At 34.9% G+C, this 26397-nt stretch overlaps 4 protein-coding genes across 5 annotated transcripts; 2 read left to right on the top strand and 2 right to left on the bottom strand.

Annotated features, from left to right (window-relative positions):
- The first annotated feature begins 5286 nt into the window (after window positions 1-5286).
- On the top strand, window positions 5287-10681 carry LOC132283576 (endoglucanase 6-like). Its single transcript, XM_059785550.1, has 9 exons — window positions 5287-5690; window positions 6078-6290; window positions 6943-7143; window positions 7820-7909; window positions 8451-8615; window positions 8834-9118; window positions 9293-9641; window positions 9731-9805; window positions 10033-10681. Exons 1-9 carry the CDS (start codon window positions 5493-5495, stop codon window positions 10329-10331), a joined length of 1875 nt encoding a protein of 624 aa, XP_059641533.1. The 5' UTR covers window positions 5287-5492; the 3' UTR covers window positions 10332-10681.
- A 1020-nt stretch (window positions 10682-11701) lies between these two features.
- Window positions 11702-14647, bottom strand: LOC132283577 (farnesyl pyrophosphate synthase 2-like). 2 transcript variants are annotated; one of them, XM_059785551.1, is made up of 6 exons: window positions 14327-14647; window positions 12950-13020; window positions 12479-12520; window positions 12286-12375; window positions 12136-12215; window positions 11702-11981 (listed from the first exon to the last, which is right to left on the bottom strand). In XM_059785551.1, exons 1-5 carry the CDS (start codon window positions 14592-14594, stop codon window positions 12156-12158), a joined length of 531 nt encoding a protein of 176 aa, XP_059641534.1. In that variant the 5' UTR covers window positions 14595-14647; the 3' UTR covers window positions 11702-11981; window positions 12136-12155. The 2 variants fall into 2 exon arrangements, 1 of the variants encoding a protein (XP_059641534.1); XR_009472059.1 differs by lacking the exon at window positions 12286-12375 and having other exon boundaries at window positions 12484-12520; window positions 12950-13045.
- Window positions 14648-16435: 1788 nt separating this feature from the next.
- On the top strand, window positions 16436-23289 carry LOC132283021 (uncharacterized). Its single transcript, XM_059784889.1, has 6 exons — window positions 16436-16734; window positions 18181-18335; window positions 19748-19965; window positions 20740-21349; window positions 22337-22861; window positions 22974-23289. Exons 1-6 carry the CDS (start codon window positions 16544-16546, stop codon window positions 23069-23071), a joined length of 1797 nt encoding a protein of 598 aa, XP_059640872.1. The 5' UTR covers window positions 16436-16543; the 3' UTR covers window positions 23072-23289.
- On the bottom strand, window positions 22972-25391 carry LOC132283022 (putative RING-H2 finger protein ATL21A). The gene is made up of 2 exons (XM_059784890.1): window positions 24598-25391; window positions 22972-23993 (listed from the first exon to the last, which is right to left on the bottom strand). Exons 1-2 carry the CDS (start codon window positions 25376-25378, stop codon window positions 23566-23568), a joined length of 1209 nt encoding a protein of 402 aa, XP_059640873.1. The 5' UTR covers window positions 25379-25391; the 3' UTR covers window positions 22972-23565.
- Between the last annotated feature and the right edge of the window lie 1006 nt (window positions 25392-26397).

Genomic DNA, 26397 nt, shown 5'->3' with positions numbered 1-26397 from the left:
ATTCAACGGTACTTTTTGTACATGACACTTTAAGTTCAAATCATCATTCTTGTCTTTTTTTTTTTTTAGTAATATATATAATGTGTAAAAAAACAACCACGCAGTTTAGTACGCGCATACAAAATACCTTTAATATATGTTGACAGATAGTTTTGGCACTTTTTTTTATTATTATTATTTATAAAAATCAAAAAAATCCTTATAAAGAAAAAAAAAATTGATGAAAGGGAGAGAATAATGAATGAATAAAAGAGTGTATTTCTGACATAATAAACTCATAACTTACCATATTAGTTAAGAGAAAAGAAATGAAAAAATTTTAATTTGTTTTACTATTATTAGTCAATAACATTTATAAGGTGGTGATATTAACTCCCCGAAAAAACACTTTAGTGTTCCAATAATTCTTTCATTAAATTGAAATGACAAAATACACCCCCAACAAACTTTCTTAAACTGCTACATGTCTATCTTATCTCTCCCCTTTTCTTTTCTCTTCATAAAGATCATTCTTCCCTTCTCTCTCTTCCACCAAAAACCCTCGGGTCAACTCCAAAACTTTTCCAATTTTTCAAAACAGCCCCTATTTCCCTTTTCCATTTACATAATCAGTTTCCAAAACCATCTCAAACGGAGTGGGGTCATTGAAATGGAAATTTTTGTCATCCCTAATATATATACTTAACATATTTTAGTAATATATTATAGTATATTCATGAAAGAGCGGGACAACCGTTCCCCAAAACCCACCGAGTTTTTTAAAACAATCTCCATTTTCGTTTTCATTTACATAATCGGTTCACCAAAATTACGTCCAAAAGGAATGGAGTGGGGCGGGGTGGGGCCCGTTGGGATGGGAATTTGCCATCCCTACCCATAACATAAATTTTTTGCTTCAATTTGCCACTTGACGAGGCAGGGCAATTGGACCAAACTGCTACCACGTAACAACATAGATGCCTTTTCTCCTATACTTAGATGCATGCTATTACTTCTTCTTTTGCTTCATATATAGAAAACTTGTTTAATGCCTTGCTTGGAAGGATGAAGGGAAAAAAATTTAAACTAGCTTCGAACTCTTAATTAACTCTGTTGGCTATTGACTTCTATTTCTTTTGATAATTAGTTGTTATGAGTTAGAAAGTTTAATGGAATTTATATTATAATCATTAGAATTTAAAATATGAAAGGCTATAGAGTTATATAATTGTTGAATTTAGGGACATTAAAGTTTAATGTTGAACTCTTGAGAGCGGTTGTTATCAATTAGGAGTGATAATTTAAGTCCAAATCCATTAAACTTTTCAAAACCCCACCCACTAAAATTAAATTATTTGGACACTTAAATTTAAGTGAATGGATAATAATGAGTAAAACGTGAGTACCTATTTTAACCTACTCAAACAAAACCTTCTTTTGTTTCTCCTCCATTTCTCTCTCTTCCATTTTCTGCCTCTCCTTCTCTTTTATCTTTTTCATTTTTTTCACCTTTTTTTTTTTTTGTCTCTCCTCCGTTTCTCTTTCTTCTCTCTTCTTTTCCTTTCTTTTCTTTTCTTTTTTTTTTTTCCCAGTTTTTTTTTTTTTTTTCCTTGCATTCTCTCTCCTCGCTAAAATAAATGACCAACAATTAATTAAACTTTTGCTCAAAACTTCTTTTTTTTAAATATATGTAATTAATATTGTTGAGTAAGTTGTATAGTGACTTTTCCCAAAATAAAAAATTGTAACTCTTGAAATAGAAAAATTAATTATTGTTGATTCAGTTGTATTGTGATTTTTCCCAAAATAAATAAAAAATAAAAAATTGTAACTCTTGAAATAAAAAAAATTAATTAACATTGTTGATTAAGTTGTATAGTGACTTTTTCCAAAGGAAAAAAAAAATTGTAATGCTTGAAATAAAAAAAATTAATGTAAGAATAAATTATTATTATTATTATTATTTTAGCCATAGATGGTAGGAAAGTAAAAAAATTTCAAAAAAAAAAAAAAAATTAAAAATTAAAAATTAAAAATACGGGTTGGAATGGGTTAACCCGTTTTGACCCGTCCATTTGAGTTCTTACCTATTTATGACCCACTATTGGTGAGTTAGGAATGGATTACGTACTAACTTATTCATACATAACCCATTCCAAACTCGCCCAAAACCCATCCAAACCCGCCCAATTGCCACCCCTTTTATCAACCATGATCAACCAGCATTGTTTTCTAAGTTAGTGGTAAAGTGCCAAAATAGCAATTATTATATAGTTTTGATCAATTATCAATTCACGCACAAATATGAAATAAAATTGACATAAACTTATATTTTTATTACGTGGCAATTAACAATTGGATTAGAACATCTATAATTTTTCGTTTGGGTAATTTGCACTCACACTCCCTGATGTTTGAGTCAACGTCACTCAGTGGACAGTTAATGCACTAGTTTACATTGACACCCCGGAGGTTTCAAAAGTGTTCATACACATTCCCTCTACATGAGAAAAAGACTATTTTAACCTTTGACTTGGTCAATAAATACATGAAAAGTATAAACTACTAATATAACCTTGTAAACTAAATTTTGAAGGACTAAAATACCCTTCATTTTACATTCTCTCTCTAACCTTACACAATACATCTCTATTCTCCAAGGTTCGACAACGCAGGCGTGGCCGAGGACAGGGTCGATTTGCTCTTCGTCCTTCTCGACGCGGCTGATTCTGGTAGAGATTTGGGGTTTCGCCTTGAGGGAGAGGACGCAGAGGGAATCGAGGTTGTAGAAGCGGAGGTGAAGGACAACGAGGTTGGAGGAGAGATTGGAGGCGGTGCCATCGAAGAAGAGGTTTTCTTGGAATAGGGTTTTGGAGTCGAGTCGAAGTGCGTGTGGGTGTGACAGTATGTGGGTGTGGCATGTGGTTGTGGCAGCAGTGGTTTAGGGCACTGGTTGTGGTGTCGGTGATGGCGCTGCTGCTATATAGCGAGAATCTTGGTGGTGGTTGTGGTTATGGCGGTGTAGGTGTGACAGTGGTTGTGGTGATGGCGGTGGGTGTGGCGTTGTGCGGGTGTGGCAGTGTATGGGTGTGGTGATGGTGGGTGGGAAGGGATTAGGAATATTATTAGGATTATTTTGTCAATTAACATGTTCAGGAAAAAATATGACTTTTAAAACTTCAAAAAATGTTAATGTAAATTAGTGCGTCAACGTACCGCTAAATGACTTTAATCCGAACTTCAGGGATAGGAGTGCAATTTACTCTTTTGTTTAGTTAGTTATAGATGAATACTGAGTCACTGACAGCATAAAAGCATTGGGCCCAAAAACTATTACAGTTAATGAGGCGGTTTGGTCGCTTGGATTTGGGTAGGCTTTGAAATTTTTTACTGTATTTTTTATTTTAATGTAGAAGTGTAAACTGAACTAAAGAAAAAATAATTTGGTCATAATGGTGGCACAATTGGCTCATTTAGAAAAATACATAAATGTAGGTCCTGCGCACCACATGGGCGTGATTGGCTCGCACACAGGGCATGGGTCCAGTCTGGACCAGAATTGAATGTAGCTAAAGCTTGATTGACGCCAAGTGTTGAAATTCAGTCCCATACATTTTGAAATTGTGATTAATTGGACATGCATGTTCTACCCAGAGGAGCCAACTGGAAGAGTCAAACAACACCTTTAAATATTCTATAGACATTCTGATTCTCCACTGCTATTCTTCAATGAATTACATTTTACAATTGAAAGGTTAGGTGTCTAATACACAAATTATATATTTGGGGGAATTAGATGTTAATAATTTTTATAGTAATGATTTAAGGATCAAATTTAGCAATATGTGAGAAGGGTGGTGGTCTTGGTGGGTCTTATCACATGACGTCACAATGTCCACTTATAAATTTCGATCCCTAATTCAGTATTCATTACTCAGAATCTTATGGTAAGATTTTTCTATGGTATAATATTTTAAGCTAAAATTTCCAAAAATAACAAAAGCTGAATGTATATTTAGAAAAAATAATACTCTGTAAGAGAATTAGTACAAAGATAAAGAGTACATTTGCATTAAGATTCATTCAATTTTCGAATTATTTATTATTATTTTTAATTGAAATGACTTGTCATTTTCGGCACTGGTTCAGACCACCATTGAACACGTAAGCGACTGTGTCTAAAATGTGTAAATTTTATTAAATTTTTTCCTTGCGTGTCCAATGATAATTACCAAGGACCAACTACAAATTTCTCGGTCATAAAGATCGTTCTAATTTTATCAAAAATGTCTCAAAAGAGGTTTATTGTTTCGTATAGGGACCCTTGTTATATTCCAAAATCATTATTTAAAATAAGTAGGGTTGTGATATTCCTTTTCCATATTTATGATGGTCTTATCTTCCTGAAACGGATTAGAATCTGCTTTAGAGGTTCTTTAAGTTATTGGGGATGTTGCCCCTGCAAAGGGCTTAATGACGACAGAACACATGAATGATATCGCACATGTTACTAGTCCCTGTTCCTCGCGTAGACCATGGTTGTTTCGTCAAGTTAGTATTTTAAAACATTGGTCGAAGCTAGCTTAGTTATTTAGGTATTTTTTTATTCAGTTTTTAAAAAATATTCTGTAAATATTTGGAAAATATAAAATCGTTTTCAAAAAATTATAAAAAATAGTTTTTTTTTTTAAAACAAATTATTATTTAATTGCACTTTCTAAAAAGAGTTTTCATAAGAAAATTAGGATATACTTCTAAAACTATATGATCCTGGTTAATCAATGATGAATAGTATGGAGCCTGTTATATATTATACGTCAAAGCTCAACTCTTCTAAATTTATGTATTGGTGTATGTTGATAATTTTTGTACTATATTATGTTACTCTAATGTAAGGTTATTTATTCTTTGTTCTTTTAATCTTCATAGTAAAATCACGATGACGGTTGGACATCACCTTAATTTTTGGGGGTGAATTACATAAAAATCTGTGGTCTTCTTGTGTGTCCTTATAACTTATTTTCTGTTTAATTTCACAATAATGAGAAGCTATCATGCAATTAGTGTGAGTTTTATTAAAAAAAAAATTCTTTTTTATCGTATGGGATCTCAAATCACATGGTATCTAATAATTTCTCTAAATCCACATTATTTTGCTCTCTCTCAAGTCTCAATCGAAGACAGCCCCTCAATATAGAAAAAGTGCATATGAAATAATTTATTTTATATATTAAATTATAAAAAACTAGATATATTAGGCCCTGCTATTTTATGTGCAATTGGCACATTCTTTCCCTCCACCATATATAGTGGCTGTAGCTCCTTCCCTTCCTTCAATCCATCTCTCTCTCTCTCTCTCTCTCTCTCAAGGGTCACTCTGTTCTGGGTGATTTATCAGAAGTTTTAGCTGATAAATCATACCAACATTGCCCTCTGTTAATATAACACAGCCCCTATTTATTAACTGAAGATTTCATTCCTTCTTTGAAAACCTTTAATTTTTCACACATTGAATGGAGATGTTTGTGAGACTCTGTTCTATTGCTCCTCTGTTTCTGCTTCTTCCATTGGCTTTTGCCGGCCATGACTATGGCCAAGCTCTCAGTAAGAGCATTCTCTTCTTTGAAGCTCAGAGATCTGGTTACCTTCCCGATAACCAGAGAGTCCATTGGAGGGGTAATTCTGGATTAAATGATGGCAAGGCTAATGGAGTAAGTTCCTCTGAATCTCTCACCATTATACAATTCATGTTTCCCTTTCAATACTTTATATTCCATTTGGGTATGTGAGAAAATCAGTAGAGTTTTTAATATTCCATTCAAATTAATAAAAATTTCGCATTATTCAAGTAAACGTAGTCACACTCATAGAGTAGTGCTATCAACTCTCCCTGCACATTCTCAGTTGTGGTTGGCTTCACAGTTGGACTCGAATATTCAACATCCATATAGGGTACATCACATTTGGAGAAGAGTGATCATATCATCTGAACTAATGCCCGTTGATTTCTATATTAAATTTAACATGTTTTTAATGATTTTGAGAAATTGATGGTGTGAATTAATTTGTACTGATCTTGGGAATTACTCCTAGTGTAGGTGGATTTGGTTGGAGGGTACTATGATGCAGGGGACAATGTGAAGTTTGGGCTACCCATGGCATTCACAATTACAATGATGTCATGGAGCATAATTGAATATGGCAAGCAATTGGGTGCAAGTGGTGAGCTAAGTCATGCCATTGATGCTGTTAAGTGGGGCACTGACTACCTCATTAAAGCTCATCCCCAACCCCATGTTCTCTATGGAGAGGTACTAATAGTCCCATTACTTGTCTTTGATCTCTCTCTCTCTCTCTCAACTTGATACCATCTAGCTGCAGTGTGGGTGTTTTAATCAATAGCAAAATATATTTTGATTGTTTTCAGAAACTAGTAATTGTAATGCATGTGTATCAAGCAATTCCTAATATTTCTGACAAGCTGACACCACCATCGTTGATCGGGAAAAAAATAGTATCTTCCATAATTGAAAAAAGAATAATAATAAGTAGTTTGAAAGTCGGAAGCATCCTACTTATTTATGTGAGTAGGGAATGACATTATCATGACATCATGAAATATGATAACGTATCAGTCGGATACATCCTATTAATTTATGTGAGTGGAGAATGACATCATCATGACACTATAAAATATGATAATGTATCATGAGGCTGCTCACATAAATTTAGTCTGATGTGTCATATGGTCAGAAAAATTGTCCTATCATTACTTTACTAGACTTCAACCCATTTATGAAAGTTTCATGAAAACAAGGCATTCTTAGTTTAGTTTTTGTGGTTTTTTCTTTCTGTATTACTTTGTCCTCTTCAATGGGATTAATTTCTCCCCAAGTGAAACTAGAAGGCCAAAAATATGTGATGTGATGTATATATAGTAATATTTTGGTTTGATGTGATCAGGTAGGGGATGGGAACACAGACCACTACTGCTGGCAAAGACCGGAGGACATGACCACCTCACGGCAGGCTTACAAGATTGACCCCAGCAATCCTGGATCCGACCTCGCCGGTGAGACTGCCGCGGCCATGGCTGCAGCCTCTGTCGTCTTCCGCCACCAAAACCCTTCCTATGCCAATGAACTCCTCACCCGTGCCCAGCAGGTTAGACGCTCTCTCCACAAATTGTTAACACAATGCTACAGCCTTTTGTATAAACAAGACCCTTGTCATTATGTTTGTTAGGTAGACTTTCACACACCTACTAGGCAGTCCCTTTTTTGTGTAGGTTGTAATTTCATTTTTAAAACACCAATTTCATGTAACTGAAATAGAAAAAATGCGACAGTCCTGTCATGAAACCGTTCTTATACTGAATTGCATTCTTGCATTCTCGAGCTCACAGTGAACTTGTATTTTCGAATTTGTGTGAGAATATTGTCATTATAGTATTTCTTTAACAAATATATCATGAAATAGGACAATGATTATCCACTAACTTAGTTTCATATTGAATAGCTTGGTGATGTAGCATTAGGTATAGTTTCCGATCAGAACTAGTTTATCTTGAAACTCGATTAATGATTGGGAATATTAGCAAACTTTCACTTGAAAATGAGCCTCTTTTATTTCCAATCAACCTCTTTTATTTTGAAAAATTTTATGTACTTCCCTAAAATACTGTATTTTGAAAAGGCCTTGAGATTATTTTACATCAAATTTCTGGATTTCAGCTACTCACCCTCTCCTCAACCCCTCTTTCTCAATTTTACCCTCTAAATATGATGTTATCTTCGTAAATGAACTTTTAAGTTTATTGCTGTTTCTTCTTGTTTTACAGCTATTCGAGTTTGCTGACAAATACAGGGGCAAATATGATAGCAGCATTACAGTGGCTCAGAAATACTACAGATCTGTCAGTGGATATGGCGTAAGTGATCATAGCGCTTTCTAACTACCCATTTAATGGACTTGTGAATTTTCTTAGTCAAAAGGAACACAAATCATTCCGGTACACATTTGTATACTCTTACAATTAAGTTGAGGATACAACACCGAGCAATATAATTAAATCGAATGTACACCATCAATTAATCGATGATGCAACAATAACAATAAAAAGAAGTGTTACATATTAGATTCTAAGGTAGTGTAATGTTTGTATCTCGAGCGAAGTGATTAAAATGTGTTGCACAAGTGTTACATCCTCCGTTTAAATTGAACAAAGCCATCTTCCATTTGAAAGAAAAAAGAAGACTGGTTGAGCTATAAGCCCTTTGAGGTAGCTCTGTTAAATGTTGCATATACAATATCTGTGTCTCTTTAATTAGTTTGAATATTTGATAAATCCGGTACTTAGACACGATTTTGTATTTGAGATATTCGCCAATATGTTTAACACAATGTATAATACATTTAAACTCATAAATATTAATAATGCATGTCATTAATCCAAATTTTGATGTCGGTAGGACGAGCTGTTGTGGGCTGCAGCATGGTTGTACGAGGCAACTGACAATCAGTATTACTTGAACTACCTTGGCAACAATGGTGATGCACTTGGTGGGACTGGTTGGGCCATGACAGAGTTCGGATGGGATGTCAAGTATGCTGGTGTTCAGACTCTTGTTGCCAAGGTAAAAAATTTCCGAAGTGTTTCAAGTTCATTCATTCTTTTAATCGGACAGTTTGAATCATATGACATATTTTCAATAGGAATATCATGGAATAATTGTTTCATAATATCATGAAATATTCAATTCTAGCAACGATTCATAGAATTGCATAACATAGCACAAGCATACGAAACCTGAGTGTTTTTGTGGTTCTGATAAGTACTTGTATTTGCTTGCAGTTGCTAATGCAAGGGAAAGCTGGTCAGTATGCACCAGTTTTTGAAAAATACCAGCAGAAGGCAGAGTTTTTCATGTGTTCGTGCCTCGGGAAGGGCACTCAAAATGTGCAGAAGACTCCCGGAGGCCTCATTTTCCGACAGAGTTGGAACAATCTGCAATTTGTGACCAGTGCCTCTTTCCTACTCACAGTCTACTCAGACTATCTGGCCTCTGCTGGCAAAAACACGAACTGTGCTGCTGGCAGTGTGGGACCATCTGAGCTCTTGTCATTCGCTAAATCTCAGGTAAAACCTATTAATTGAAGGACTCGAATGCCATATGTTCCCACTATCCAACTAGTTATAGTCTTGTTAGGAATTGAGTTTTAAACCATATGAGTCATGGAATTGATTCTTGAGAAATAGGCCTACCTTATGGAATGTACAAGTTTATAACTCTTGCAATGTTTGAAACCTTAGGTGGACTATATTCTTGGAGACAACCCAAGAGCCACTAGTTACATGGTGGGGTATGGAAGCAACTACCCACAAAAAGTTCACCACCGCGCTTCCTCAATCGTCTCCACCAAGGTTGACCCTTCATTTGTTAGTTGCCGGGAAGGTTATGCCACTTGGTTTAGCAGGAAGGCGAGTGACCCTAATCTCCTTACCGGTGCTATTGTTGGTGGACCTGATGCCTATGACAACTTCGTCGATGGAAGAGACAATTATGAGCAAACAGAGCCTGCTACCTACAACAATGCTCCCCTTCTCGGTGTATTGGCACGACTAAACAGTGGTCACAGTGGATATAACCAGCTTCTTCCCGGTATTTAACTTAATATCACAGTTCTTTTGATCTTGTTTATTTAACTTAAGCATTCTATGTTAGCTTATAATGTTCAATGCTATAAACAGTGGTGGTTCCATCTCCTAAACCAGTTGTTACCAAACCAAATCCAGCTCCACAAACCAAAACCACGCCTGCTCCAGGTACTCTTTTGCACCTATTCTGAAAATTGGATCTCTTTATACCCCCGGTCAATGGACAGTCATGAAAACTCTCAATTTACCTTGATACACGAGAAATGAGGAGTTTTCAAGAAAAAGCATGACTATCCATTGGTCGGGCATTTTTTTTTCCCACTAACTTGTCAGATATTTTGGCTCTAGGAAAATACTATGAATTAGTAAATTTAATGTAATACCATGTTTTGCAGTTTCATCTTCTGCTCCAATTGCTATCCAGCAGAAGATGACAACTTCATGGAATTGGAAGGGAAAAACGTACTACAGATACTCCACAATTGTGACCAACAAATCTGCAAAAACTCTGAAGGGTCTCAAGCTTTCGATATCCAAGCTCTATGGTCCTCTTTGGGGCCTCACGAAGTCTGACAATTCGTATGTCTTTCCAGCGTGGATCAACTCTTTAGATGCTGGAAAGAGCATCGAGTTTGTCTACATTCATTCAGCTTCTCCAGCAGATGTGTCTGTCTCAAGTTACACTTTGGTCTAAGGAAGAAGATATGACAGAGAGTCCACACGATTTCCGCAGTGATTGTCATGTTACGATTGTGCAGCTATACAAGATTCATTTGAAAGATATATATCACTGCAAGAAATTTGGTTTTTAGCGACAGTCCAATCTGTCCCTAAAAGGCCCAAGACGTCCCTAATAATTGAATTCGTCCGGCGTCAACAAAAAATTCAACCTTTAGGGATGGACGTACTGTCCCAAATAATACCATCCTTATTTATATATTAGAGACAGTTTTTGAGTACTATCCCTGATTACACATTGTATTAGGGACAATAGATACTATCCTTAATACATTTTATTTTCTTTTATTTTATTTTTCTTTGTTATGCTGGATTTGTGTTGTTATATATATATTAAAATTAAATGGTTCCAAACATCCTCAAAAATTAAAACGTCATGTTAAACCAAATGCATGCAGCCCAAAAAAATCATATGTACCAAAAAAATTCTCTTTATAATTCATTGTGATAAAATGTTTAAACACATGTTATTAACCAAAGAAAATACAGTGTTAACCAAATATTCAGCAAAAATTCAAATGTCTTAAATATTCAATTGACTAAAGAAAAGACAACCATGTTCGTCATTCGAGTGGTTGTGACTTCCACTGAAAGGTGAATAACAGCCTCTTCATAAGATAAAAGATGACAACTTGAAGAACTTGCAACCATGAAGCCATGTGAAAACCCACGAGCATATGTTGGAGCTGGTTATGCATTATCACTGCATCTTTTTTTTTTGGAATGGTGCCATCAGAATTTAAAGCAGCTTATGAAGACTTTTCTACCATTTGATCCTGCAATTTGGATAAAAACGTCTTTTAGAATTAAAATTGATTTTTAAATGATGACCAAATTTAATAGCACACACCACCATTCATAATTGGACCTAAGCCATTAATGAAAGGAAATTTTCCCAAAAACTACTAATCATATATTAACTTACTAACTAAATAACACTACAATCAAGATTCAAAGATGAATTGAAATATAACTTTCCCAAAGTCAAAAAACAAAATTAATTGCAACTAAACTTCTAATTTTTGTTTGCAAACCATGAAAAAATCCTAGATTGGCAACAATAGAGTCCTTTATCCAGAAATTTTTCACTAGTAGTTTCAGGAAACATTTTTCCGAGCAAGACTTCGAAACTAACCGTCTCTCATCTCTTGGCTACCACTAGTCATTTATCATCCTCTATAAATTCTTAATTAATTTCATCTCTCGAGGGAACAAGTTTCCCACCACTTATTATGAACAATTCGCAAAAGTCAGGTTCATGCCGGTGAATATAAACTAATTCATTGGTTCCACTCTTTGATTTTCTACGGAGGAAAAAAATAAATAAATAAGGAAAGAAGACATAAAAATGACATACTAGTAAAAAATAACAATCAGAGATGGTGCTTAAAAATAACAATCAGAGATGGTGCTTAAAAATAACAATCAGAGATGGTGCTTAAAAATCATGAAACTCCATGAATTGCAACATGATTAATAGATACTCTCTCTCTTGTCCATCCACAAATTTTGCCCCATTTCTTGTGATCTCTCTTACATCTTCCAAAAGTGCCACTGCTATTCCAAAAGTTGAAAAGCCAAACATCTCTCTAGGCAATGCATGCACCTGTAACAAGTAACAACAAAGTTAGGATTAAAAAAAATCAGACATACCCATATGAAGAAATCTACAAATTTGTACATAAATAATATTAATTTTACCTTAAAAGTATCAAATTCAATAGTTACCCACATGAAAATAATTACAATTTGGAACACACCTAAATGAACAAATTTATGACTAGTTGTAGAGGGCCTTTACTTTCGTAACATCAGCTGGATCTGATTTCCCATAGTGCTCCTGAAAAGAAAACACAGTCAATAGGCAAATCCAAAAATGACACAAAAATAAGAAAGAATTGCCATATTACATATAACAATTTCTTCTGTCCTTCAGTACAATGTTCCAATGCTTTCACAACCAACCAAGAACACTTAAAATCTTCAATATCCGTTCCAATCTGATAATGAAAAAGATTCAATAAGAACTCATAGCAACTAAAACATTGATTTTTAAGAATATTACATGGTCATATGTCAATTATCCATCATGCTGAAGCTCACCTTACCAATCTTTTCCGGTTCACCAAAACAATGATAATCATCCTACAAAAGTAGCAGAAAGCATATCACCGACATGGACACAAGAAAACCTTTATGAGAGAAAGAGATTTGAGTTGCATGTACAATTCTAAAGTAAGTGAAGTACCAGTGCTGGAGGGAACTTTATTACAACAATCCTACATGCCCTTCAATGTTATATTTTAATTATCCACCAAAATGTGAATTATGCTTGAACGGTATATAACTAATTCATAATTTTTTAAGGCAATCATAATAAACTTGTGCAAATTTGATGTATATTCTAACTACACTTCGATTGGAAAAAGTGTAATACCAACCACAATGAAGCAAACCTAATTTCAGTGCAACAAATTTATTACTCTTCTCCTGTGCCAAATTCTAACCATACCATAACGAAATAGAAGAACTGTATGAGAAGTTTTTGTTTCCGTATATAACACAAACAATCACCTGTACTTGAAAGTATGTCCCCGTCTCAACAAGAACATTCTTTACATCAATGTGGTTGTCTAGATTCTCACCTGCCATAACCAATGCACATGCAACCTGTGTAAAAAATGGAATATAAAGAATAAATTGTCAATTAAGACTCATGACCTCCCAATCTTGACAAACCAAATATTTTCATATATATGTGAATTAATTGGGCAGAAAAAGGCATTCATGATGTGGATAGCATGAGAAGTAGGAGTACAACCAAGTTAGGCCGAAGTCTTGTTCATAAGCTTTGAAGAAATTGATGGATTTTTAGAAATATAAAAGGAGACTTGCACTGAACTACTGGTTTATAATAATTACTTTTGAGCAAATACTACAGCATATTCAGGCAGTGCATTCTTTAATTGAAATAAGGGTTTCGTACATAAGTGATTTGAACTGCTAAAAATTGTTTTTATTAAATACCCAAAATTGAGAATTGACAAAATTTATAATAAAAAAATGTATTGAAAAAGTTACTAAAATAGAGAACATACAGTGCTTCTAACCACTATGTGAGGACTTGCAAAGTGTCTACAGAGGTCCAAGCTAACTTCCATACCAAAATTCCCACACCCAACAACCAAAATCCTCTGGTCCAACATGGATGGCAAATTGGCAAGGTGGGATAGGCACTGGAACGTACCAAATGTGGGTAAAAATCATCTATAGTTTATACTATCCACTTGTTATACAAAAGATTGAAATTGTAAACAATAATTTGTATGTGAGGTTCCTTAGCACTAAGAAAGGGAAATACAATAGAAACTATATATCATTTTTTTATCTGCCAAACAATTTAAAAATTAAGATTAGAACAATGTGAAAACAATTTAAGAGGTTAAGAACTGAAGCAATAACAAACAAGGAATTATCTCTAGGAGGTAATTAATAGGTACCCGAAATAACACTTGGGGCTCAATCAACTGACCTTATAAAGTGTGCCCAAGATAAGAAATCCAACTGTTTACATACACTGTCATTTTTTCGTTTCACTTCTGACACAAACACAGAATTTGTGCTGACAATAATCTTGCAAATTATGAAAAATCAATATGGAAGAGCTGCCTTGAAAATTTACAACTCAATTACAAATTATTAATTTCTCCCTTCTATTGTTAGGGCCTTTTGCAATTATTCACAATGAAATTGCCGATCCATAACAATATCATCTATATTAATTGCCTTAATTAGTAAAAGGTTGAAGAACTGTTACACGTGATTTTTGAAAAATTACCTTAAACAAAGAAACTTATATAGCAAGCTGCAAACTCAAGTCGCCTGAAGTAAAAAAAATTAATTTTCACAACATCAAGAACCATATCGACATATATAAAGAGAAAGAAATACCTGGAGCAATTCGATCTGATGTCCAATACAAATATTGAACCGAATGTGAGTGAGAGTGAGAGTGAGAGTGAGAGTGAGGTATTAGGGCTTCAACTGTAAACAAAGAGATTGAATCGAACCGAATGATCTGATGTGGAATACGGATTGAAACAAACCAAATGTTTGTGAGTGATATATAAGGCCATCGGCATCGGTAGTCTTCAGACTTCGAGAGAAGGGGGCGACAGGAGAAAGCTAGGGCACCGCGAGAGAGAACAAAGTGAGACATGTAGAGGGTAGTCAATGGGTTTATACAAAGGGAGAATTATTGACAGTCCATTTAGCGTCCCTAAAGCCCATTTTATATTTAATTTTTATTAAAAAAAAAAAAAAAATTCATTTTAGTAAGATACTGGCGCTAATTTTTCCCGCAATGAATTCTGGAGTAAGAATTTGGATTTTTGCTTTTAGGGACGGTAAATCAAGGACCGTGCCTAAAAAGGTTGTCCTAAAGGACTGTCACAAATATCTCGTGCAGTGATATTTCATTGCATTGGAAGTTTCTAGTTAGTTCTTGATTTGGAATTAGTGGGGTTTTAAAGAGGTTTAGGTTAGATATAAGAGGAAGAAAGGAGTGAATAGTCAGGTTAACAAGGATTGTTCATCCTCTCTGTCTCCCACTTCATTCATTAGTTAAGTAGATTGAGTTATGAGAGAGATTGTGGAAGAATGAGGATTTAGGAAGTGAAAGAGAGTCACTTCACATTAAAATTCAACAAGCCTTTTGTTTCATTTTACTTCAGAACAGCCTTGAGGTTTTTTGTTTTTTTTCTTTTTTTTAAGTTGTAGACTTTAGTTTGTGAAACCACATAACATGCCTTCCTGGTTTTTCATTTGATTCATGAAGAAGATAGTAAACTTTTTTATTTCATTCATGAATAAGATAATACTCTATTGAGATTCTTATCTTATGAGTATAATTTGTTTTAGTTATTGCATTCTCTGTTATAACTTCTGGAAAGATACCTTTCAATTTATCCGTACTTTAATTTTTAATTAGTGCCGTGTTGTTCAAGTGGTTGGGTTACTCTTCCCCTTTTCTCTTAAAAAAAAAAAAGAAAATCTCTTTTTGTCAATTTTATGCGGATGTGTTTGATTTTGTTACAATAACATAATAATGAAATACATATAATACTCCTATTTGATATCAAATAATTTGACATTCATTGTCGCTTAAAATTTTAATGATGTGTAAAATTATGGCATTGCCATCAGTTATGAAGCAGAACATACTAAAGTCACATTTATTAATTTTTAATCAAACTTTCACGTGACCAATGCTGTTTATTGTCGCACCATTTGCCATTGAATCACAAAACATAAAAAATAGAGTGCAATCCACCAATTGAATATCAAAATAATTGTGGAATTATGTATTTATTAACTTTGATGGACAATCAATTTTGGAGTTGCACTATTTTCTCATAATGTGTTTAACTTTCTTACACCTTCAATATTTATCAAATTACATATGTAAAAATATTTTATTTTTATAGGTCCTATCATTATACGAAAATATTTTAATAATCTGTAAATATCATGTCATCACTACAACCAACTCATTTAATTTTTTTCTTCTCGTTGTGCTAAGACCTTTACTATTGTTAAGACAAAATTGGTGTGTGAAATAATAGAAAAACTATCCAAATGTGCATTTAGTACCCTCAATTACAAGTATACAAAAACTCAAAATTAAATACACAAAAATTGCCATAATAAAAATTTACAATTAATTAAAAAGTCACAACTTATAAGAGGAAAATGATTATCTCCATTGAACAAGAGTGAGAATGCATTTATATATATATTTTTGGTTTTATATTAATGTTGTATATTCAACATAAATACATTGCATATTTTTAAAAAAAATTATTGTATCTTGTTCTCTCGTTTTTTGGGGGCAAGAATTACATGCATAAAGTGGTACAGTATCTTCAAGTACAATTTAATCATGATGTAAAAATGAAATATGAATTGTTTCAAGTAATTGCAAGTATTTTACTCCGTATCTAACTTGTTCATTTTGTACATTATTGCTTTCGTGCCAAGTACTGTATATATTTAAAGGAAACATTTGACATTCAATGAATCAAAGCCCTAACATCTAGACAGGTGGTCATTCAGATCAGAATCCCTCTCAGATCAAGAACAGAAGCAGAAGAAGAGACTCCCATAGCCATGGCGAGCGAAGAAGATACGATGGAGAATTGTTTGGTTCTCCTCTGCATCGAAGCTGCGTCGCAGAGCAGAGACGCCGTCGAGACGTGGCGGAGACAGCGGCGCACTCTCGAACGCATGCCCTCTCAGCTCGCCGACGCTCTCCTCCACCGCCTCCTCCGCCGCCGCCTCCTTCATCCTTCTCTCCTTGAGTAGGTCACTTGCACACTCCTTACCACTTTCAGCTTTATCAATTCAAATCGTTTTTAAGAATTCTCTCTCTATATATAAAATATATACTTTGTATGATCTACCAATAATTGTTTGTGAATCGCTTGTATTTTGATGTGATTTACTCAAATTTGAAGCTGTAATTTCCAGATAATGTAATTCAATGTGTAATTGATTGTATCGTTTAATATAAATTTGCATGTGTATATATAAATATACATTTGGAGTAATGATGGAACTGTTACCTGGAAAATTGGATTTGATAGCTCTTTGTTTTTCTGAATCTTCGGTATAATCAAACCACAGTCGCCGGCTCCTCTACTTTCCTTGAGTAGATGACCAACTCTCTGCGATGACTTTGTACACTCACTGCTATATGCTTGATCAATTATATTCATTTCCAAAAACTCAAAAACTCTCTATACATACCATATATATCATCTTCGCTTGTATTTTTATGTGATTTGCTCACATTTGGAGTTGTTATACAAGAACTGGAATTCAACGTGAATTTGACGCTCATCATGATTATATACATATACATATATATACACATTTGGAGTAAGGATTGAATAGTTTCAACGGATCTCTGATAGCTCTTTGTTTTTCTGAATCTTCCATAGAACCAAACTACAGTCGGACACTCCTGCCTCATCTACTCTTCTCTCTTTGAGTAGGTCTCTAACACTCTTTGATGAACTATCTGCTTTGATCAATTCTCATTTCCAGGAATTCTCTATATATGCAATATTTATCATCTGTGAATAACTGTTTGTTAATCACTTGTATTTCAATTTGGTTTGCTCAGATTTGTAATTGTTATATACAGTAAGTGGGAATTTTTTTTTTTTTTTTGATAAGTACAGTAACTGGAATTTAATGTGAATTTTGAGTGTGTATACATAGAAACACTCGTAAGAAGTAAGGATGGAATTGTTGAATGAAACTTTGGATCTTTGTTTGCTCATTGTTATTCTGAATATTTTGTACGATCTGAGAGTTATGATTGAGATTTAGATGTACAAAATTACGAAAAATGTAATTTTATATGAATTTGTCTGTATGATCAACGGTGATTACATATAATACACAGATACAAGCTTTGTTGAATTTATTTTGCAAGGATTGAATTATTCACACAAAATTTGGATTTTAACAGCTCTTCTTTGTTCCAGATCTATTTAATTGGAGTTGCTATTGATTTCTTATGAGAAATTATTATTATTCCTTATCTGACTGGAAATGATTATTATTCCTTTTCTGACTGGTGATTTTGTTAGAACATGGTGCTTTTAATGGTCTCAATGAAGTTATTAAGCTTGAGATTTACATATTCTGATGTATTTAAAGTAATGGACATACTCTATTCCTTTCCTGAATTGCTATGCTGTCTTCCAAAACCAGCTAAACTAGACTTCCTCTTGTAGAGTTTTCAAATACAATGTAGAGGATATTGATCTGAGAGGCCAGAGATCTGTAGATGCGGAATGGATGGCGTACTTAGGTGCATTTCGGTACCTGCGTTCATTAAATGTTGCAGATTGCCATAGAATCAATAGTTCTGCCCTTTGGGCTCTTGCAGGTATGCACTCTTCGGTATCCTTTTCAAATAAGCTGGCTGGGTCGGATGAGATACTATTAATGGCATTTGAGGACAGAATAATTTTGCTTAGTGTTTTTTCATTGTTTTAGTTTTTTCTATTTGTTTTTCTCCATCAATGGCTATAGATTAGTAGGAGCTAATTTCATCTTTCTCATGCGTTTGCAGCTATCACTTTAATCATCATGAAATACTGATTTGCATCATCTAATTATTTTTCTTAAAAGGATTTTCGTTGAAGATGATAAAGCTCTAACAATTTAAGCAAAATGTGGTCATTAACCACGTGAGTTGGAGGGGTGTGTATTGTGTAACCCTTGTTCTCTGTTCATGCTCGGTTAATCATTGTTTAGACTTGTCTTTTTATTAAAGTAGATCTTGCATTATGTTTCCAGGCATGTTGATGCATTTTCAAATTATACTGTCTGCTCTACTTCTGAGATGCTTCTCTTTTGGACTCTGTGATTGATGTAATAGGAAAAAAAATTATCCATGCATCGATGCTAGACTCTAGATGGTTACAACTATGAGGAATAGTCTTAATTTAAGAAGCACACACACTTCTATGAAGGTGTTGTGTCCATGTTGGACACCAGCACTTCATGGACACTCTTAGACACATGCCTGACACTTCATGGCCGTGTCCAAAATTTAAAAATAATTTTTATTATTTTGGACACTTGGCCGACACATCTTGGACACTTGGTCAACATATTCCGGACACTTGACCAACACATCCTACACTCCGTCTTATATAAAACAAACACATGACAGCCTTGAGACAATGTTATGAACATACCTCAAAGTGTCCAACCTCTTGTTAAAAAAATAAAAAAATTGACATTAAACACATGTCATAGCATGTAATGAACAAAAGCATAACTACAATGACAAGATAAGAGAGCAATATGATATGCAATATAATTTTTTTTGTTATATCAAATAGCTTCATTTTTTAACTTATATAACTTTATTATATAAATTATAAATTGATTAAAATTCTATAATTGTCTTACTCAATAGATATATAAATGAAAATTTATATTTGTAATAGTCGTGTTCACACCGTGTCAGTGTCCTTGTCGGTGTCCTACTTTTTTAGAATTTGACGTGTGAGTATATTGGTGTTTTATCATGTCCATGTCCATGCTTTGGTTTGTTTATTTATGCAATGCTCCCTCTAAAGCCGCGCGACGATTCATGTATGAACCAGGACTTTGGACATTGGTTTCAGTGCTTCTACCTATCACACACTCTCATTGAGCTCAACATACCATAGTTTTTACATCAAATCATTGCTTTTTCCAAATGCAAATGGCAAGGGTTTTTTTCTTATTTAATTTCTGGATTTTTGAATTAATTTTTCTTATATGCATCTTTTATCCTGCTTTCAGGTATGACTAGTTTAAAAGAGTTGGATATTTCTAGATGCTCTAAGGTTACTGATGCAGGCATTAAGCATCTTTTAACAATTCCAACTTTAGAGAAATTACACATTTCAGAAACGGGTGTTACAGCTGTAGGGATAACACATCTGTCTTCACTTACGAATTTATCTGTATTGAACTTGGGAGGTTTACCTGTCACTGATCTGGCACTAAGTTCTCTCCTGGTATGTAATTTCGATGTGTTATGTCTTTTGTCAGATTGCTTGATTTGAAATAGCATTCCTCTTCTTACAGTTGAGCTATGTCTGCTTTATCGATTCTTGCTCTAATGATATGTTAAAACAAGGTAATTACATGTATGCAAAATACTCTTAATTACTCTTACGTAAGCTTGTAGCATTGCAAACAATATTTGTCTTCTGCAGAGAACTAGCGGACATGTTGAACATGACATGGAAATCAACAACCAAAATATAACATCTTCAGTCAAACTAAGTAACTGGTGGACATAACCATTTGAACACCGGAAACTTCCCTCTTCTCTTTTCTTTGTCTTGAACATTAGCCTCATTCTTCTTACTGGTTATCCAAGTAATAGAAAACCTTTTCTGTTTTGGATAAGTCAGTTCAAGAAATAGGAAATGTTGATGGTTATGTAAGTTTGCTTGTGTTGAAATTAGCTAGAAAATATTTTGTGGTTGCAGGTATGCTGCTGGTCCAGAACCCACTCGTTTGATGCAACTTTTATATCTACGCTTATATACAGTTTTACATATTTCATTTATACATCTTTCATGGGAGTTGTAAAATATAAATTATTTTTTTTCCTAGTTGTATGCTTCTAGCGGTTTCTTCGTTTATGCAGTCATATATAATTTTCATTGAAATGGTTGTCCTTTCTAAATTTTCTCACAGCTTCATTGGAGTGCTTATTCCCAAGTTATATGATCAAAATCCTTAATTGTCACCTTTTTTTATTTTTATTTTTATTTTATTAGGTTCTGAGAAAGCTGCAACACCTTGACCTTTGGGGGAGTGAAATAACTAACAAAGGGGCCGCTGTTCTTAAAATGTACCCTAAATTGAGCTTCCTGAATCTAGGTTGGACCAAGGTTACAAAGCTGCCAAATTTATCCTCTCTTACATGCTTGAACATGAGTAATTGCACCATTGATTCTCTATTTGAGGAGTGCAGTGATAAAGCTCCTTTAGTGATGCTTAATCTCTCTGGAGCAACATTCATAGATGTTTCTGAAGCCTTTTTATATGTTGAAACCGGTTCCCTATCCTTCTTGGATGTGTCCCACTCTTCGCTTCAAGGATTCCACTTTTTGCCTTGCATGAATGCCCTGGACCATTTGGACCTCAGTTCTACTTTGATGGAAGATGATTCAGTTGAATTAATTACCTGCATGGGAGCGAAGTTGAGAAATTTAAATCTCAGCAAGACAAGAGTGAGCTCTGCTGGAGTGGAAATTTTAGCTGGACGTGTTCCCAATCTTGAAATTATTTCGTTATCTTGCACATCAGTTGATGATTATGCCATCTCATGTATCAGCAAGATGCCTTCACTAAAAGTTATCAACCTTAGCAATACAAATGTTAAAGGTATGATTCTGCAATGGGATTGTTGTAGTTTATTCCGCTTTTGATTAACTTTTGGTATTTTTTTTTTTAATAATATTCTTCCGTAATTGCTTCTACACAGGATAACTAAATTTTAGACCTTATGCCGTTGGGAGTTATACTATTTAGACCAAGTATCCAACTTCCAAATTACAATTTTAACCGTTTGAAAAACATATTAGGAATTTGTTAGACATTGCATTCATATAAACTATCTTGTGTACCAGTATCAATGTCAATGACCAACTAATTCACATGATTTTTGTTCCCAGTGCATGACTGAATTCTAAATATGGAGGATCTGACATAATGTGGATGTTAATCATCAGTTTACCGGGTTAGAGTGATTGAAAGTTCAATCTAGGACTTAAGGTTCACTTTGTCACTGTGTTGGTAGATTTGTACTTGTAGCAGAGCTGGAGATGTGTTGGGTTGGTCCTGTTGTTTTCATATTTGGTTGGTTTTTAAAATAACCTAGCCAGTTGTGGTTTTAATCAAATAAAACTTTCATAAAAAAAGGTTTGTCGCACTTGATGTGCACCAGATTTGGGCAAAGTATTTGAAGCTCTCTGTATTAACATTCTACATCATTTTGTCACACTTGATGCGCCAATTAAGTTGTTTCTTTGATTCTACGATCCCTATTGGGAACATAGCCTATATCTCAAATATTACTCTCTGGTTCCTATTTTCCAAACATAACATTGATTAACTCGTACAATCTTCTTTTGTACTAGGTCCTTGTCATCTACTCGTTGACAAATTTCACAAATTCTTGTTCCTTTAAGTTCTGATCTTTGACCTGGAGTTCATGTAGTTAACAGATTAAACTCCTGCAGGATGTGAATATGTTTATCATGCACATTACAGTCCAAATATGTCTGTCTCCATGAGTATATGAAAATTCTTATTTTTCTCTCCTTCTTTTTAACGTGTTTACAGCTCTATAATTTTCTTCTGGACTTTCAGGTTTGATTCAACAGGTAGGCACCGAGACGGATTGGATCCCCTCACTTGCAGCACTGCAAAATCTCAAATGGTTGGAAAAGTTGGATTTGGAGGATACAAAAATCAGTGATGCAGCTGTACCACCTCTATCAAGCTTCCAAGAGTTGAGCCATCTCTCTCTCAAAAGTGGTTTCCTCACAGACGCATCTTTGGACCACTTATCATCTATCCCTAAGCTGACAAATCTCAGCATTCAAGATGTTGTCTTGACCAATGCCGGGATTGATTCATTCAATCCGCCAAAGACGCTAAAAATACTGGATCTGAGGGGTTGTTGGCTCCTAACTGAGAATGTTATTATGCTATTTTGCAAACAACATCCTCAGATTGAAGTGAGGCATGAACTTATGCATCATATCCTTCAAAGTGACCAAGAAGGCTCTAGCTACTCATCTCCATCACGAGTAACTCCGACTACCTCGCAATTGAAGAAACAAGGAAAAATGCCCACATCATCATTTACTCGCCATAATAATATTTTCTTAGGTAGGGTTGGTTGCCTCAGTTCTTTTGTTTTTGGTTTTTTTTGGGTTTTTTCCCCAGAAGCTGCAGCCGATTATTACCCCATTTAATTCTATTTTCTATAATTGTGAAACAGATCAAAGGTTGAAGTATAGCAGAGAAGAGCTTCTTTCGATGCAGTTTTCAGCGTCATCACTTGCTCCTTCCCATGATAGAGGTAGTGTGATACCTTAGTTATATGGTTGAATTTTTCCTATAATTGAAAGATAAGTTATTTAATTGTTTACAATGGTGGCTCCAATTAAAATAATTCTTGAATAATGTATATCCATATGCGGATCACCCCCACCCACTTCTTGTTTGTATAATGTATATCCATATACATGATTGTTGTAGATTCTGATTTTACTCGTGATCATAACTTATTCCAAATTTACATTTTTAGAAGCAGAGATGAAACTGTATTTTGCCTTCCTACAAAAAAGTTGATTTGGCATAATGAAATATAATAAAATATTTTTTCATTCTTCCGGGGAATGGGATCTCTCTCTTTCTCACACCCATACAGTCACACGTGTGCGCGCGCACACGTATATATGTATATATATTACATGTTCTATTAATCTGCCATTTGCAAGATTCAACGAGGAACTCGGCCACTTTCTCAACATAGGTGACATGGTATCTGATCAATTTCACTCAACTGCATATGATGATGCTGATGGTAACTATACGCCGGATGGTTCATCGAGTGAATTCCGGCAGAGAGGACAGGTGGAGTTCATCCTTAGCCACTCATCTATGCAGTTAGCATGAAAATAGTGATCGCAGTCTGGTATTGTCCTCAAGGTGTCTTTGGGCTGGTACTCCGACAGACATATTGGGCAAGTCCCATCTTGTGGGTTGGGTAGCCTCCGGCTCTCACCTAGCACAGTCGTTGGATAAGATTCTATGGTTGGCCCATCAAGGCCCGTTGCCGTTGCAATACCAGCTGATCCTGGAGCGGTGGTGATGGTAGAACGTTCGGATGGAAGTGGGCCTCGATGGCTATGGGTTCCGGTCCTGCCACCAATGTAACATGCAAGTCCAATGAAGGTTAAAAGCCCAGGTATTCCGACACCCAAGATTAAACCATATTTGGCACTCCTTGGAAGACCTAAAATATGAAATTGTGAATCCAATAATCAAGTACTGCGAGTTGGGGATATTCACCAATGAGCATTAGTACAGATACTATAAAAATAAAAAAATAAAAAAGGCAAGCAGCGGTGGACAGCAGAAGCCAAAATGTCGGCTTTGGCTCAACGTAATAACGCAAACATTGGTGAGAATCCAATGCCCCAAAAACCTAAGGGTTCCTTCGCAAGGTTCGTTCACTGAGGGCGAGTTAGGGCCTAAGATCAAGCCGAAATGGACAACGGGTGAATAGAAACCCCTTGTTGGTGCCGAGGGACACAGAAGATTTAGGTTAGCTGAAAGATTGTTGGGTGAATGTTCGAGTACCAAAGTGGGGATATAACCGAGACTTGATTATGTCATTTATAATAGATCTTTACCTCTCACTCTATAATGAGATCCCTACACTACGGTAAGTAAATCTCATTTATAGATCCTGACCTTTCATCATACAAGATCTTGACCTCTCACTCTATATAAGTTAACTCTCATTGTGTAATGAAAGGTAAAAGTAACACACCCATAAGTGTTTTTTTTTTTTTTTTTTGGTTAAAACTCAAACAATATATGAAACTTCAACTTACCGAAGCTGAGACGACCAGAGCACCCAATCTTCAACCCAGTATTACTTTTAAACCCACAAGTCCCACCTCGAACCACACAGGCTTTACATTTGGGAACATCCCAGTTAAGCTCAATAGCTGCTGTACCAACACCATCCATGGTGGACCAGTAGTACCCATAAAACCCAACTCTCCATTTCCGACCCGGCGGTAACCCGCCTACAGAAGAAGCATCCATAGCAACCACCCTGTAGTTGGGGCTGCTGAGACAAGGTACGAGCACGCTCCGACGAGACATCAAGTACTTGTGCCAGTCTGATAAAGTGCAGTTGAGGAACATGAAGTTGGTGGGATAAGCTGAGAAAGGTGAGTCCGAAAGACTGAAGGATTGCATCCTTTTGGGAAGGCAACCATTGGGATCACTGATGTGTATGGATTGCGAGGCGTAGTTAATACTTTTCACGATGAATTCACCGGAGGAGGAGGGTAGATCTAGAACTGTTTTGTTCTGGTTGTTGCATGAAAGGTTGAAACCGGGGTAGCCGCAACGGGAGGGTTGTCGGCCGAGTAGCCGGAACGGAAATTGGACTAATGGCAGCTCGGAATCATCGCAGGAGGATGGTGAGCAATTATGGATACATAAAGCTGTGTGTGTAAAGAAGGAGGAGAAGAAGAAAAAAGAGAGAAAGGTATCCATTTGATTCAAAGAACTAAAAAACCTTTTTTTTTTTTTTTTTTTAAGGTATGATTTTCTCGAATTAAAAACACCCCCAAACAATTCTTGGAGTTGGTATGTTTTCATCAATAAAGTGCTGAATAAGAAAACAAAATAGGGGTACTTTAGTAATTTAAATCATGATTTTTTTGTGGTCATTTTTCGAGGGGTACTTTAGTAATTTAAATCATGATTTTTTTGTGGTCTAATGGAAAACAGCCTAACCACATTATCTGGCGGTAAAAAAACAGTCTTCAAATTCAGCAGTGATGGGAGTTTCGTATGCTTAACCAACTTTTTAAACACTGTTTATGTAATTGGATTATGTAGTATCATTTTGGATAAATAAATTCTTGTAAAAGATTTTCGATATGCAGATTATAGAGCCCATCATTATATAATGTTTATATTGTTGAGAATTATTTGATCGATGACCCTTATTTTTTTTCCATATATAATGCACAAGTTAATATATTTAAACTCATTTACAATGAATAAATATTGCAAATATATTTGAAATGCAATTGATATTTCACTTTTTGTTGAATGAATTATTTTGTTTCTTATGATAATTATTTTATACTATTCTACTAGTAATATTTTGAAAGTTAAAACTAACATGGATTAAGTCACCCAAATATAAAATTTAGGCCCACGGGTGGGAATTTATGCCCAAATTTGACAGCTAATGAGTTTTGGATCAGTTGGCAAGGAATTGTATAATTAGCGGGTTGAACCCACTAAACATAGAATAAGTCATCCAAATAGTATAAAATTGCAATTTTCTCTCTCTTAACTTTTTTTTGTTCAAGTAATTTTCATGTTCATCCCCGTACCACTTTCTTTTTCTCTTTCTACATCATTGTTCACCTCTTTTTCTCTCTCTAAATTTTTTACTCGCTGCTCGTTTAATTTTCAATTTCCTTGATCCCCCTCTCTCTTATAGTTGTTAAGAGTATTTCTTAATTTCATCGTGTTGTTTTGTTAGATGTATAGAAATCTTCAATTGATGTGAAGTTATGAAGAAATCCTTATTCAAAGTAGAATTATGAAGAAAGACGTGAAGATAGAATTTTGAGCCAATATGAGATTGTTAGAGTTGTGAC

Source organism: Cornus florida, unplaced genomic scaffold, assembly GCF_030987335.1.
Source record: "Cornus florida cultivar Cherokee Brave unplaced genomic scaffold, ASM3098733v1 CherokeeBrave_3.0.0_Hap2_Chr11, whole genome shotgun sequence".
Classification (NCBI taxonomy): Eukaryota; Viridiplantae; Streptophyta; class Magnoliopsida; order Cornales; family Cornaceae; genus Cornus; species Cornus florida.
Note: the sequence above shows the minus strand (reverse complement) of the source record. Positions and strands in the feature narration are given on the sequence as shown.

What these genes read in the sequence shown, in the direction of transcription:
- LOC132283576 (XM_059785550.1), top strand. Translation starts at nt 5,493, where the DNA reads ATGGAGATGTTTGTGAGACTCTGTTCTATTGCTCCTCTGTTTCTGCTT. An exon ending in ATGATGGCAAGGCTAATGGA is followed by an intron (nt 5,691 to 6,077) that starts GTAAGTTCCTCT and finishes CTCCTAGTGTAG; the next exon opens with GTGGATTTGGTTGGAGGGTA. An exon ending in CCCATGTTCTCTATGGAGAG is followed by an intron (nt 6,291 to 6,942) that starts GTACTAATAGTC and finishes TGATGTGATCAG; the next exon opens with GTAGGGGATGGGAACACAGA.
- LOC132283577 (XM_059785551.1), bottom strand. Translation starts at nt 14,594, where the DNA reads ATGTCTCACTTTGTTCTCTCTCGCGGTGCCCTAGCTTTCTCCTGTCGC. An exon ending in ATCAGATCGAATTGCTCCAG is followed by an intron (nt 13,021 to 14,326) that starts GTATTTCTTTCT and finishes TGGTTATGGCAG; the next exon opens with GTGAGAATCTAGACAACCAC. An exon ending in GGACATACTTTCAAGTACAG is followed by an intron (nt 12,521 to 12,949) that starts GTGATTGTTTGT and finishes CTACTTTTGTAG; the next exon opens with GATGATTATCATTGTTTTGG.
- LOC132283021 (XM_059784889.1), top strand. Translation starts at nt 16,544, where the DNA reads ATGGCGAGCGAAGAAGATACGATGGAGAATTGTTTGGTTCTCCTCTGC. An exon ending in CTTCATCCTTCTCTCCTTGA is followed by an intron (nt 16,735 to 18,180) that starts GTAGGTCACTTG and finishes TTCCTCTTGTAG; the next exon opens with AGTTTTCAAATACAATGTAG. An exon ending in TGCCCTTTGGGCTCTTGCAG is followed by an intron (nt 18,336 to 19,747) that starts GTATGCACTCTT and finishes TCCTGCTTTCAG; the next exon opens with GTATGACTAGTTTAAAAGAG.
- LOC132283022 (XM_059784890.1), bottom strand. Translation starts at nt 25,378, where the DNA reads ATGAAAACATACCAACTCCAAGAATTGTTTGGGGGTGTTTTTAATTCG. An exon ending in CTCTGGTCGTCTCAGCTTCG is followed by an intron (nt 23,994 to 24,597) that starts GTAAGTTGAAGT and finishes TTCATATTTTAG; the next exon opens with GTCTTCCAAGGAGTGCCAAA.